The sequence below is a fragment of the Oryctolagus cuniculus genome, chromosome 1, assembly GCF_964237555.1.
Source record: "Oryctolagus cuniculus chromosome 1, mOryCun1.1, whole genome shotgun sequence".
NCBI classification, from domain to species: domain Eukaryota; kingdom Metazoa; phylum Chordata; class Mammalia; order Lagomorpha; family Leporidae; genus Oryctolagus; species Oryctolagus cuniculus.
Genome location: NC_091432.1, coordinates 18501030 through 18515577, shown reverse-complemented (window position 1 = coordinate 18515577; position 14548 = coordinate 18501030). Strand labels below are relative to the sequence as shown.

The 14548-nt window shown below is 44.4% G+C and overlaps 1 protein-coding gene across 28 annotated transcripts in view; it reads right to left on the bottom strand.

The window, feature by feature from the left end:
* The window catches only part of CELF1 (CUGBP Elav-like family member 1), a 104216-nt gene that overhangs the window by 24502 nt on the left and 65166 nt on the right, over positions 1-14548 (bottom strand). For 10 of the 28 annotated variants that reach the window (XM_070070464.1, XM_017346459.3, XM_008270634.4 and 7 more), the window contains one exon: positions 14212-14363. The exons of the other annotated variants lie outside the window; for them this stretch is intronic. In XM_070070464.1, coding sequence (XP_069926565.1) covers positions 14212-14282 — 71 coding nt within the window. In that variant the 5' untranslated portion in view covers positions 14283-14363. The remainder of the gene's footprint in view (positions 1-14211; positions 14364-14548) is intronic. 28 annotated transcript variants of the gene reach the window in all.

Genomic DNA, 14548 nt, shown 5'->3' with positions numbered 1-14548 from the left:
GTACCCCTTTCACTACTTCCATTCACTTTACCAGTTTCCTGGTCTTCCCTCACCATGGATGTCTACTTAATTGGATGCCAAACAAAAGTCAGCATCATGATTAGGACATCCTGGATTTTAAAGAGGCAACTAACAGTGTCACTCATTCTTTGTCTAGCCTAAGAATTCTCAGAGCAACTTAAAGAGAAAAGCCCTCAAAGCAACATCAAGTTTTAGTGATCCTTAAGCATAGTTAACAAAACAGAGATACTTTTAAAATGTCCATAAAATAATAAAGGACTGTTGACTAAGGATAAGATTCAGAATTTAAGTACAGTGATAGATGGAGTTTCCTTTTCAGGAGATGTTAGAACAGAAGTACCTGATTTCTAAGGCCTAATTTCCAAGAATTGACTCAAGGGGCCGGCGCTGTGGTGCAGCGGGTTAACACCCTGGCCTGAAGCACTGGCATCCCATATGGGCGCCGGTTCTAGTCCTGGCTGCTCACTTCCGATCCAGCTCTCTGCTATGGCCTGGGAAAGCAGTAGAAGATGGCCCAAGTCCTTGGGCCCCTGAACCCGCGTGGGAGACCTGGAGGAAGCTTCTGGCTCCTGATCGGCACAGCTCTGGCCATTGCGGCCAATTGGGGAATGAACCAGAGGATGGAAGACCTCTCTCTCTCTCTCTGCCTCCCGTCTCTCTGTGTAACTCTTTCAAATAAATAAAATAAATCTTTGACTCAAATGCTGACCTTTCTAGTATAATCTTATTGCTCTTGAGTTAGGCCTCTAACTTAAAACATAGCTTTACTTCTTAAACTCTACAAATGGCTGACATAAACATAATGTTGTCATAATTCAATACTTTTTGGTTTCTAAATTATCAAGTTAGGCAGTGGCGTTGTGGCGTAGTAGGATAAGCCACCCACTGCAGTGCTGGTATTCCAATATGGGCACCATATGAGTCCCAGCTGCTCTACCTCCGATCCAGCTCCCTGCTAATGTGCCTGGGAAAGCAGTGGAGGATGGTCCAAGTGCTAGGCCCCTGTACCCATGTGGGAGACCTGGGAAAAGCTCCTGGCTCATGGCTTCAGCCTGGTTCAGTCCTAGCTGTTGAGGCCATTTGGGGAGTGAATCAGCAGATGGAAGACCTTTCTCTCTGCCTTTCAAATAAATGAAATAAACCTTTTTTAAATAAAGTTTTTATTTGTATGCATTTGAAAGGCAGAGTTACAGAGCGGGGTAGAGACAGAGAGAGAAGTCTTCCATCCACTGGTTCACTCCCCAAATAGTGACAAAGGGGGCTGGGCCAAGCCAAAGTAAGGAGCCAGGAGCTTCACCTGGGTTTCCCACATGGGTACAGAGGCCCAAGCACTTGGGCCATCCTCCACTGCTTTCTCAGGCACATTAGCGGGGAGCTGGATTGGAAGTGGAGCAGCCGGGACTCGAACCAGTGCCCATATGGGATGCTGGCGCTGCAGGTCAGGGCTTTAACCTGTGCCACAGCACTGGCCCCTGAAAATAAATCTTTAAAAAAAATTATCCAGTTTACTTGCTATTTTACTAAGTCTTTACTAGTTAAAATCTCTTATCAACCATAACCATTTTAATGTCTAAAAGTTCCTCCATTCCTATCACACTGAACTCGGAATGTTCCTTCACTCTTACCACCCCTGCCGCAACCAAGACCTTAGGGTAATTCTTGGACTACAAATGTTTCCACTTAAAACCATTTCATCTATTTTAAGGCCTTTCTCTTGCCACTTTTTCAAATTGTTTCTCTCAACATTCATCTAAACCATTAATAACCTACATTCAAAATAACTAGTTTAGTTAGCTTTCCTTTTAGCATTTGCTGTTTAATCCAGAAATAATATGAACACATTCAAGTTTTGGGGTTCTTAATTTCCAATATTAAAAAATACCAACATTCTTTAAAGGAAAATCAGCAGTTTCTCTACCACTGCTGTCGTTTGTGGTGTGTGTGTATGTGTGTGTGTGTTTTGGACAGGCAGAGTTAGACAGAGAGTTATTGACAGTGAGAGAGAGAGAGAGAAAGGTCTTCCTTCCGTTGGTTCACTCCCCTAATGGCCGCCATGGCTGGCGCACTGTGCTGATCCAAAGCCAGGAGCCAGGTGCTTCCTCCCGGTCTCCCATGCGGGTGCAGGGACCCAAACACTTGGGCCATCCTCCACTGCACTCCTGGGCCACAGCAGAGAGCTGGAATGGAAGAGGAGCAACCGGGACAGAATCCGGCTCCCCAACTGGAACTAGAACCCGGGGTGCCGGCACCGCAGGCGGAGGATTAGCCTAGTGAGCTGTGGCGTGGGCCTCACTGCTGTCTTCTAGTGTTTGAAGATCCTCAAGAATGCTGAACTGTGAAAGCAGTTCAACCTTTCATCATTGAGTTCTTGAATCTTTTTTAAAATTTATGTATTTATTTGAAAAGCAGAGTTGGGGGGAGATAATCTTCCATTTGTTGGTTTAATCCCCAAATGGCTTCAATAGCTTCAGTTGGGCTGAATAGAAGCCAGGAGCCCAGAGCTCCACCTGGGTCTTCCATGTGGGTGCAGGGATCCAAGAATTTGAGGCATCTTCTACTGCTTTCCCAGGTGCATTAGCAGGGAGCTGAATCAGAAATGAAGCAGCTGGGGCCAGCACTGTGGGATAGCAGGTAAAGCCACTGCCTGAGTGCCAGCATCCCATATGGGTGTTCGTTTGAGTCTTGGCTGCTCCACTTCCTATCCAGATCTCTGCTGTGGCCTGGGAAAGCAGCAGAAGATGGCCCAAGTCCTTGGGCCCCTGCTCCCACGTGGGAGACCTGGAAGAAGCTCCTGGCTCCTGGCTTCAGATCAGCATAGCTCCATTGTGGCCACTTAGGGAGTGAACCAGTAGATGGAAGACCTCTCTCTCTGCCTCTCTGTAACTGCCTTTCAAATAAATAAATAAATAAATCTTTAACAACAAACAAAGTAGAGCAGCTGTGACCTGAACCTGCTGTACTATCCTAACCTCAAGCAGATTCCTAAATCTCTTAGAACTGAACACAGGCAGGCTACTGTCACATTCCCATTGCCAAGTGTAACACTAACTTAATTAATGTCCTAAGCTTGAAGGCAAATGGCACACTAGTCTGTGACAACTCCCTGCTTCTTCTAAGTTAAGCAGTTAGCTACATCCTGGGACTCAAATAGCACTAAATTTCTACCTTCACCCCAGAAGGTAACACTTTTTAGCATAATCTGACTGTATCTATCCCAACAATACTGACAGCTCCTTGAAGGCAGAAACTATTTCCTGAACATTCTTGCAGATACAATTAGTTCCATGTGAACACTCAAATGGGGGATGGGAGAAATTCCTTGCTCAACAATTCCCCTTAATTAGTTAGCCCCAGCAAAATTAGTGTTGTGTGCAAAGTGGGCTCCCAAATTTGAGTAGCTATTATAGCCTATGATTATTTGATTGCTACAGGATCAATCTATCCTCTCTTACCTGACTTTCCTCCTCCTACTTTTCCTGACTCATTTATTTGAAAGGTGGAAGGACAAATAGAGGGAAGTTTAAAGAGACAGCTTTAAAAGACACAGCCAGTGCTGTGGCACTGTGGGTAAAGCTGCCGCCTGCAGTGCCGGCATCCCATATGGGCACCAGTTCGAGTCCCAGCTGCTCCTCTTCTGATCCAGCTCTCTGCTATGGCCTGGGAAAGCAGTGGAGGATGGCCCAAGTGCACCGGTGTGGGAGACCCAAAGAAGCGCCTTCTCTCTTTGTGTAACTCTTTCAAGTAAATAAATAAATCTTAAAAAGAGAGAGAGAGAGAGAGAGACAGAGACAGACAGACAGACAGCTCTTCCATCTGCTGGTTCACTTTCCAAATGGCCACAACAGCCAGGTCTCAGCCACGCTGAATCAGGAACCAAGAACTCTGTCCAGGTCTCTCACGTGGGTGGCAGGGGCTCAAGTACCCACAGCCTTCTCAGACACATTAGAAGGGAGCTGGATTGGAACAGCAGCAGTCGGGACTCACACCAGCACTCTGAAGCAGCAGCTTTAACCTGCTGCGGGCTATAGTGGCAGCCCAAATCTACATTCTTTTTCTTCCACACGTTTTGGGACACATTTTTAACCATTTGGAATACATGGTTTACCTTTATCTGTTCATTTAAAACCACAAGTGGCAGGTCGTTGCAAAAAAATAACTGCTTTTAGAAGTATAATCCTAATGTTCCAAAAGAAATCAGGATACCATTATGACAAAAACCCCACCATGGCCATTGAAATAGTGGGTATCACTCCCTACAACCTGCCACCAACAACTTTAATTACCAGCTTTAACAGCATTTTTACTAAAATGTTGCTAATCTTTGGTCAAATTTCTATCTTAAGGAGGGTTAACATGGAACCCCAATGGTGCTCAGATATGTTCTGCAGTGAGGAAGCTGACAGCTATTTCTAGGTAGAGGCAGGGGGTCCTTGATTTGTATTACAGCTGTGTCCCCTTGTTCTTTCTTGCTGTGTTTGTGTGCCATCTCTAAACTTTCTACATCACCGTGCAGTGTAAAAGCTTCATAAATACAGTCAGTATATTTGGATTACGGATGATCTAAAAATTCTGCAGACTCAGGAGTCTATACAACGTGCTCCTTTTCTCTTCTTTTTCTTTCCAAATCCTCCTCTAGTTCTTAATGTCTATTCTACTCCCCAAGCCGTCCTTTCCCCCTTGTATACCAGTTATATCACCAGAATTCCCCACAGCAGTGCTGTTCAAAGTGTGGCCTGAGGGCCAGGGGCAATCTTCAAACTTAATACTTTAGTGATTTTATCTGTTCAATCTAAAAATACAAAATAAAAATTCATACATTACTGTACTTGTCTATTAAATCACTCTTTCTTTTCTAAGAGAGGGTGGTGTGACATGAAACATGTGCCTTCACTGCACTTGGAGAAGCACTTCCCAATTATTAGGCCAGGCTCAAGATGCTGCAGACATCATACACTAGAGCCATGCCTTGTCTTACTCCTTCCTTCGGAAAATATTGGGCACTTACTTAACACAGGCTAGGTGCTCTGTTAGATGTGGCAGACACTGGTGAATAAGAAAAAAATGGGCGATTTCCTTGGAGCTCATGGTGACATAAATGAAGCTACAGATATAAAACAAGAGAGAAGCAGCCACATGTATTCTTGGGTCTACGTAATAAGCAGGCACAAATGCTTTCTCACCTACTACTCTGTCTGAAGAGATAAGCAACAATGAATGCTCTTCCATTTTCCATCTTATATACTTTTAGTATACATGTTACGCTGAAGGTCAAAAGTAACCACTGGGGGCCAGTACACTGTGTCATAGTAGGTTAAGCCTCCACCTGTGGCGCCAGCATCCCATATGGGTGCCAGTTCATGTTCAAGCTGTTCCACTTCCAACCCAGCTCCCTGCTAATGGCTTGGGAAAGCAGAGGAAGATGGCCCAAGTGCTTGGGCTCCTGCACCCATGTGGGAGACCTAGAAGCTCATGGCTTCAGATCAGCCTAGCTCCAGCCATTGAGGCCAGTTAGGGAGTGACCCAGTGGATAAAAGATCTGTCTCTTTCTCTGTAACTCTCCTCTCAAATAAATTCTTTAAAAAAAAAAAAAAAAAAAAAAAAAAGGAACCACTACAAAAAAAAGTTACTGGGCCAGGGCTGCATTTAACTGCTGTACCAGTTAAGATACCTGCCTCTGAAGTCCACATCCCATTACTGGAATGCTTGGCTCTGCTCTCAATTTCAGCTTCCTGCTAATGGGAGGCTGCAGATGATGATGGCTCAAGACAGAAATGTTGGTCTCTGCCTTTCAAATAAAAGCAGTACATTGAAGAAAAAAAAAAAAGGCCGCCTGAGGATGTGACTCTAGCATAATATGCCGAACTCCCTATAGTCATCCATTTTCTCTATGTATCAATAAACACATTCTCAAATTTGTGCCTTACCTCTCCACTCAATGAAGTACTCCTCAGGAGAATGATCATGAATGGGGTGAGGGAGGATCTCTCATTTGTTGGTTCACTCCCCAAATGCCAGCAATAGCCAGGAGCCCAGAACCAGTGGATGGCAGGGATGCAACCACCTGACCTCTTACCTGCTGTCTCCCAGGGTACATCAGCAGGAAACGGGAATTGGAAGCAGAGCCAGAACTCAAACCCAAGCTTTGCAGAAAGCACTATGGTATCTTAACTGATCTGTTGAATGCTAGCGCCTGAATTGTGTATATTTATTATAACCACTCAAAAACCAGTGAATTCAGTAGCCCTCTGGAGAAGTATCTATAGTGTTCCTATCATTCCTAAGCGGCAAGTCTACGGAAATTCTTACCTTCTGTGGGCATACTGCTAGCCCTGACCTGGGAGCAGGAAGGAAGAAAGGAAAATCAGGGCCTACAGCAGTGAGGGAAGGAGGGAGAGGAGAAGCAGACACGTGTTTAAGGGGAAGGTAGGACACCAACCTGTTAAATTATGTTTCTACTTTTGGCAGCAGAAGCAATAATAACAGTAACTACTTTAAGAGGCAAATCATTAAGAACGACCAAGTACGAAAAATTAGGACCAGAAGCTACCTTGTCCACCTTAATTCCTGATGAAATATGCCATGGGAAAATAGAATAAAGATTCTATGTGGAGGACGGACAGGGAAGGGGAGAACAAAGGGCTTTATCTTCAAAGCATGCATGTCTTCTGATTGCAACTCTCTCTTTTCTTTCTCCTATTGTTTCCCTCTCAAATCAGGTCAGTACAAATGCTCTATCCTTTCCCCTTCATTCACTGGCCCCAGAATGAGTCTTAACCCAATGGCAAGTGGATCCATTGGCTGGACTAAAACTTATCATCTGCAGCAGCCTATGTTTAAAACAGAGGGAGAGCCTGGCCAGTCAGGCTCCCCTGCAACTGCCCCAAACAATACATCTACCACACATGGCCATTTCCATTTGATTTTAAAAACTCCATTCTTCAGTTGCACTAGCCACATGAGAACACTGTTGTCACATATTTCTACTGGACAGTACTGGTCTATCAATTCTTATACTGATTAGCAGAAAGAGGTAGTTAGTGAAGTCAGAGTAGAAAAGTTATAACCAGAGAGAGTGTGAGTTATATAGACAGGTGAAAGGACTATGGCAAGAGACAGTGAATCATGGTACAACACAGATGAACTTTGAAAATATTAAGCTAAATGAATGTCAGTCACAGAAGGTCACATATTGTATGATTCTATTTTTATGACATGCAGAACAGGTGAACCTATAGACAGAAAAGGTAGTGGTTGCCTAAGAATGGGGGTGGGGGAAGAATTGTCACTAATGGGTACAGGGTTTCTTTTTTGGAATGCTGCAAATGTTTGGGAATTAGTTGACGTAATGGATAAACATTTGTGAATGCAATAAAAAAAAAAAGAAAAAAAAACTAATTGTGCCATTTAAAAGTGTAAATTTTAGGCCGGCGCCGCGGCTCACTAGGCTAATCCTCTGCCTAGCGGCGCCGGCACACAGGGTTCTAGTCCTGGTCGGGCGCCGAATTCTGTCCCGGTTGCCCCTCTTCCAGGCCAGCCCTCTGCTGTGGCCAGGGAGTGCAGTGGAGGATGGCCCTGCACCCCATGGGAGACCAGGAAAAGCACCTGGCTCCTGGCTCCTGCCATCGGATCAGCGCGGTGCGCCAGCCGCAGGGCGCCGGCCGCGGCGGCCATTGGAGGGTGAACCAACAGCAAAGGAAGACCTTTCTCTCTGTCTCTCTCTCTCTCTCACTGTCCACTCTGCCTGTCAAAAAAAAAAAAAAAAGTGTAAATTTTAGGGTATGTGAATTATATCCTGATGAGGGGGAAATCAGAGGGCAGGTTGGAAGGACAGTGGCAATGCGAAGCCACACTGCAAGGAAGTTATAAGGTAAAGAGCATATCCCGGAACCAGAAAGATGGAATTTCCAAGTATTTTGGCTTCAAAGCTCCTAATTACATTATATTCCAGCTCACACATATCCTGAAAACTGTTTCATATATATGAAATATATAAAATCTCTTCCCTTTATATAAAGAAATAAATTTAAAAAGAAAACCCTTTCCTATATGTTAGAGTGTATTCCTTGAAGACCAACAAGGTGGCAAACAGGAGCATCACACTTGTTTAAAAATCATTTCAGAAACCTTTTTATTATTCATTTTTCATTCTCTTCCCTTATCACCTGTTGTTTTGTTCACTATACAAACAGAAAAATTACATACTCACCAGTCCCTCTACCTCCCCAGTAGGAATAAATACTGTCACATTCCAAATTTCAGTCTCCACCCACCCTCATGTGGCTCACATACTGTGCTGTGGGAAAACTGGAACACAAGTGAATCAGAATTAAAGGGCCCAGGACCATTGGCCAGGCTAGTTACCAGCTACTCTCTAGTGAGGATAACACAGAATGTATCTATGATCCAAGGAAGTCATTTTCATTTGGATAAAGGAAGATCCTTCTATCACTTGGGGTGTTCAGTACTAGAAAAAGCTATCCGTAAAGGATTTAACATCACCATTCAACAACAGAACAGTTAACAATCTGCTTTTGAAGGTTTTCCGTTTTTTTCCCTGAGGTATGGAGAAAGTGTTTGGTGTCCTTACTTCTGCAATCATGTTTAATTACAAAATCCCTCAAAGGGCATACTATTCATTCAACTCTATTTCCCAAGCTCCTGTTATGGTGCCAGATTCCACACACCAAAAGGCTATAAAAAGGACAGAGCAATTCCTGCCCTGAAGGCGATGGCACTGAATGAGTAGAAGGACAGAACCATAATCCTGGATAAATCCTTTAAGAGACGTATGAACGTTGTGTGAAAGAAGTGGCTAATGAGCCTTTATGTTATCCGTAGGGTGAGAGATTTAAGCTGGACAAGGGCTGGAAAAAGCGCTATGTGGCTGGGGCCAGAGCTGTAGCACAGTGGGTAATGCTGCCACTTGCAGTGCCAGCATTCAGTGGCAGCATTCCATATGGACACCAGTTCGAGTCCCAGCTGTTCCACTTCCGATCCAGCTCTCTGCTATGCGCTGGGAAAGCAGTAGAAGATGGCCCAAGTCCTTGGGTCCCTACACCCATTTGGGAGACCCATGATAAGCTCCTGACTCCTGGCTTCGGATCGGCACAGCTCCGGCCATTACAGCCATCTAGGGAGTAAACCAGCAGATGGAAGACCCGTCCCCCGCCCCCTCCCCCACCGCCTCCCTGTATCTCTCTGTCTTTCAAATAAATAAATAAATCTTAAGGGGAAAAAAAAGCATTATGTGGCAAGGAGGAATGAAAACCATGCTGATGGAATGGTTAGGACTGACAAGAGGGAAGAGGAGGGTGAGGTGACAGTAGAAAAGAAAAGGTTGGGGGAAGAACAAAGAATATTAGAAGAAAAAAAAGAAAATCTGTAAGAATAAAGAAATAGATTAGAGAGGGGCCCGCCCTGTGGCATGGCAGGTGGGGCTGCAGCTTGTGGTGCCAGCATCCCATATGGGTGCTGGTTCGAGTCCCAGCTGTTCCACTTCCAATCCAGCTCTCTGCTGTGGCCTGGTAAAGCAGTAAAAGATGGCTCAGGTCCTTGGGCCCCTGCACCGTGTAGCAGACTCGGAGGAAGTCCTGGCTCCTGCCTTCAGATTGGCATGGTCCTGGCCATTGCAGCAGACTGGAGAGTGACCCAGTGGATGGAAGACCTCTCTCTCTGCCTCTGCCTCTAACTCTGCCTTTCAAATAAATAAATAAATAAATAAATCTTTTTGAAAAAGATTTTTTTCTCTCTGCCTCTCCTTTCTCTGTGTAACTCTCACTTTCAAATAAATAAATAAATCTTTTTTTGAAAAAAGAAATAGATTAGAGAAACACAGGTATAGTTTTCCATGTTATACTGACATGGTTAAATTTATTCCAAGATTTCAAAAAAGAATGATCATATTTGCCATTAAAAATTAATTTATTTTTCATTTAGTCAAAAGCAAGAAAAAGAGATTCCATTGGCTGGTTCACTCCCCAAATGTTCTAAACTGCTAGAGCTAGGTCACACAGAAGCCAGAAGCTGAGAATTCAATCCAGGTCCTCCCAGGTGGGTGTCAGGGACCCAAGTTCTTTGGCCATCACCTGATGCCTCTCAGGGTGCCCATTAGCAGGAAACTGGATAGGAAGTAGAGGAGCTGTGGCTCAACCCAACCATTCCGATACGGGATGTGGGTGTCCCAAGAGTCATTCTAACTGCTGTCCCAGATTCGTCTTTTAAAAAATACCTGGCTGAGCCGGTACTGTGGCATAGCAGGTAAAGTCACGGCTTACAGTGCCGGCATCCCATATGGGCGCCACTTCGGGTTCCAGCTGCTCCACTTCTGATCCAGCTCTTTGTCAAGGCCCGGGAAAGCAGTAGATGGGCCAAGTCCTTGGTCCCCTGCACCCGCATGGGAGACACAGAAGAAGTTCCTGGCTCCTGATCGGCACAGCTCAGGCCGTTGTGGCCATCTAGGGAATGAACCAGTGGATGGAAGACCTTTCTCTCTGCCTCTGCCTTTCAAATAAATAAATAAATCTTAAAAAAAAAAAAAAAAAAAAAAAAATGAGGGGGGAAACCGGCGCTGTGGCTCACTTGGTTAATCCTCTGCCTGCAGCACCAGCATCACATATGGGCGCTGGGTTCTAGTCCCGGTTGCTCCTCTTCTGGTCCAGCTCTGCACTGTGGCCTGGGAGGGCAGTGGTGGATGGCCCAAGTGCTTGGGCCCCTGCACCCGCATGGGAGACCAGGAGGAAGCACCTAGTTCCTGGGTTTGGATCAGCACAGCACCGGCCATGGCAGTCATTTTGGGGGTGAACCAATGGAAGGAAGACCTTTCTCTCCGTGTCTAATTCAATCTGTCAAGGAAATTAAAAAAAAAAAAAAAAAAAAAAAACACCTGACAAAAATTTTGATGAAGTACTGTGTGGGAAATGTGGAGATGAAGAGGTTCTTGCATTAAGTAGCTCCTAAGATTAGGGCACAGTCTTGGGCAATGCTAAGAAATTCTGGGTCATGCTCCATTAATACTCGGAGTTCACTTGAACTCTAAGGTGAGGAAGAAAAAGAAATTATTATTAACTCTTGGGTTCTAGAGCAATGTTGTTTATGGAGATGCCTTTATTCTAAAACAGCTCATTGGACACCCCCACATAAAGTCAGAGAACTCAGGAGACATTTGGGGTAAAAGTACAGAGATCTGAGAATCACATCAGTCTCCCCTTAAACAATGGGAGAGCTAAAGGCAAAGAGATGAGGCACAACCCTTGGAGAACACCCATATCCTAGGGTACAAGCAAATTAAGGGGAATCAGTGGGAGCTTAACAAATAAATAGTATCAGATCCATGGTGTAATGGGTTAAGAGTGATCTGAGAATCAAGGACACTGATAACACTAAGAATAGAAAGTAGGACCCAGATCCCCTGGCCTCTCCAGACTTCCTCCACCACTTCATCACTGTTGTAAAGAAATTTTGAAATAAAGTACATTTTTAGATAACATCCCCAGGCAAAACCACTGCATCCAGAAAATTACTGATTTACCCTCCCACTGAAGTAAAGGGTAGCAAAATCCAAAAAGAACTGACAAGACCATTCTTAAGAACTTCCTAGGCTGGCACTGAGGCTCGCTAGGCTAATCCTCCGCCGGCGGCGCCAGCACCCCGGGTTCTAGTCCTGGTCGGGACGCACGATTCTGTCCTAGTTGCTCCTCTTCCAGTCCAGCTCTCTGCTGTGGCCCGGGAAGGCAGTGGAGGATGGCCCAAGTACCCAGGAGGAAGCACCTGGCTCCTGGCTTCAGATCGGCGCAATGCACAGGCCGTAGCAGCCATTTGCGGGGTGAACCAATGGAAGGAAGACTTTCTCTCTGTCTCTCTCACTGTCTAACTCTGCCTGTCCAAAAGAAAGAACTTTCTTCTTCCAAGCACCGTTCTGGATCTTTGGTGTGTGATGCCTATGGGAATGGATCTGGGGAGCTGCAAGATTGGGAAAAGTAGATGGGTAACTGCTCCCTGACGCTGAGGCAGCTGGTCTGGGGAGCAGAAATGGAGGGTATCATTAAACTTGCATTCCAGGTCCAAAGTTGACAACAGCTCTCCTCAGGCTAGTCAGTTACAGCTCTCTCAACTATGTTTCTCATCTGTAAAACAGGGACAATAGCTGATACCCAGTTGGCTTTACAACTAAAATAAATACAAGTACACTTGGAAAAAATGGTATGACATTCCACTTGCTGATTAACACTGGTTCAGAACTTTAGTGTGCATGAAAACTACACAGCTTTCTACACTACACTACTTATTAAACTACAGAACCTTGGGACCTACTCTAGTATAAGAATATTAAGATTTTTAAGTTCCAGGTAACTTTAATGCAGTGATCTGTGGTCCAGACTACATAAAATATTGTATTGAATTACTCGAACCTTTCATGTCTTCAACATGAAAAAAGCGGCTAAGAAAAATGCTGTGTCTAAAAAATAAAAACTGGCAGTGGCAAAACACAAAGACAGCGTTACAATAAAAGACAATTTAAGTCAGCTGGCGCCACGGCTCACTAGGCTAATCCTCCGCCAGCAGCGCCGGCACCCCGGGTTCTAGTCCCAGTTGGGGCGCCAGATCCTGTCCTGGTTGCTTCTCTTCCAGTCCAGCTCTCTCCTGTGGCCCCGGAGTGCAGTGGAGGATGGCCCAGGTCCTTGGGCCCTGCACCCACATGGGAGACCAGGAGGAAGCACCTGGCTCCTGGCTTCAGATCGGCACAGTGCGCCGGCCGTAGCAGCCACTTGGGGGGGTGAACCAACGGAAAAAGGAAGACCTTTCTGTCTCTCTCTAACGCTGCCTGTCAAAAAAAAAAAAGAAAAAAGAAAAAAAAAGAAAATAAAAGGCAATTTAAGTCACAAAGACCAATTTGTAGAGATTACATATCCTGGAACACGGAATAATTTTATTATGTATTAAAAGTCTTCATAATGATTATCATTTTACCTGTTACATAGTACTAAAATAAAACTTTAGAAGTTAAAAAATTTCATAAAACCCATACATCTACATTGCCATTATTCTGGAGACCACAGAGGAAGCACAGGATAAATTTCTTTTTTTTTTCCAACTTTTATTTAATAAATATAAATTTCCAAAGTACAACTTTGGATTATAGCAGCTTTTCCCCCCATAACCTCCCTCACAGGATAAATTTCAACAGAGCAAGTGTGCTAACATGGAGCCTCCTCCCCGAAAACTATTCTACAAAGTATCTGCATACCCACACCTGTTACACCTAATCCCAGGGTAGACTGAGGTCTAACTTCAAAGGCTTGAACACACACCTGTTACCTAGGGGCTAGTCTAACATTTCATATTCTTAGCTTTGAGTAACTTAAGGCTCATTTGCCTGAGTTTACAAGATACTTTGAAGCCTAGTTAAATCAACTGAAATCAGGAGCTGTAAATGGGTCCCTTCCCTGCAAAGTCCTGAATTTAGGTTCCTTGCAGCTACAACTCAGGGCCAAACCAGCACTTTGGTTGTGTATCATGCAGTTCTTGCACAGCAGTGCAAATGAACAAAGTTTCTCATTCCCATAATTCAATTTATTTCAGAATATTGTCAATCAAGATTGTTCTAGTTTTCTTTTTTTGGGAGGCAGCAGACAAGCTGATATTCATAAAATCATGTGCTGAGCTGCATCTTCAATTACACTTGGCGGGGGGGCAAGCTCCAGGATTATAACTTGCATGTTAATACAGAATGTTGTAGACAGTACTAAATACACCCTATTCGGTCTCTTCTCTGAGTTCAAGAATTTGGCAATTAAAAATCAAAATAAACCACTTCCTTCCTAAAAGATTATCTGAAATTATACACCCAACCCATAGCAATAAAGCTACAGTTTAGAAAATAACCTTGCAATCTACCATATGAGAAAACGCTACAGCCTGAAGGAACTGGAGCCAATACTGTAGCTGATGTTGCTGGTCATATATCAAGTCCACCTTTATGCAAAGAACCTAGGTACAGCCTCAAGAAATTCAGCAGGAGTAAGACAGAATTAGACTACAGTAGAAAATAGCATGAGAGAATTCAGAATTTAGCTTCCTTATCCAATTATTTTTTCCTCTTCTAAGGAAAGGGAGCAGTTTCATCAAACAACAAACAAACAAAAATCCCAGTTTCTCTGCTTATGATAAAAATTAGACAACAAAAATACTTACACAGGACTGGAACTCAAAGAGCAATGATCCACCATCATTTCTGGAAGGAAATCCAACTTAAACGCAGCCATCACCTCACTTTCCCCTTCAGAGGCCAATGATATTAACTTGCTGCACTTGTCTGATCCACAAATACACTCAGCTTTAGCTTCCTGGGCCCCACAAAAAACACAAAGTGGAAACAGGAGCTCAGGGAAACCAGCAGTAAGTGCCACAGAAAGAGGCAGGACTGGGGAAGGGGCAGGGAAAGGGAGTATTGGATTAAAATGGGGATGTGACCATGTGAAGGGAGGCTCAGCCCAGCACACAATGAAAGTGCTGATGCGCCAGGCTTGTT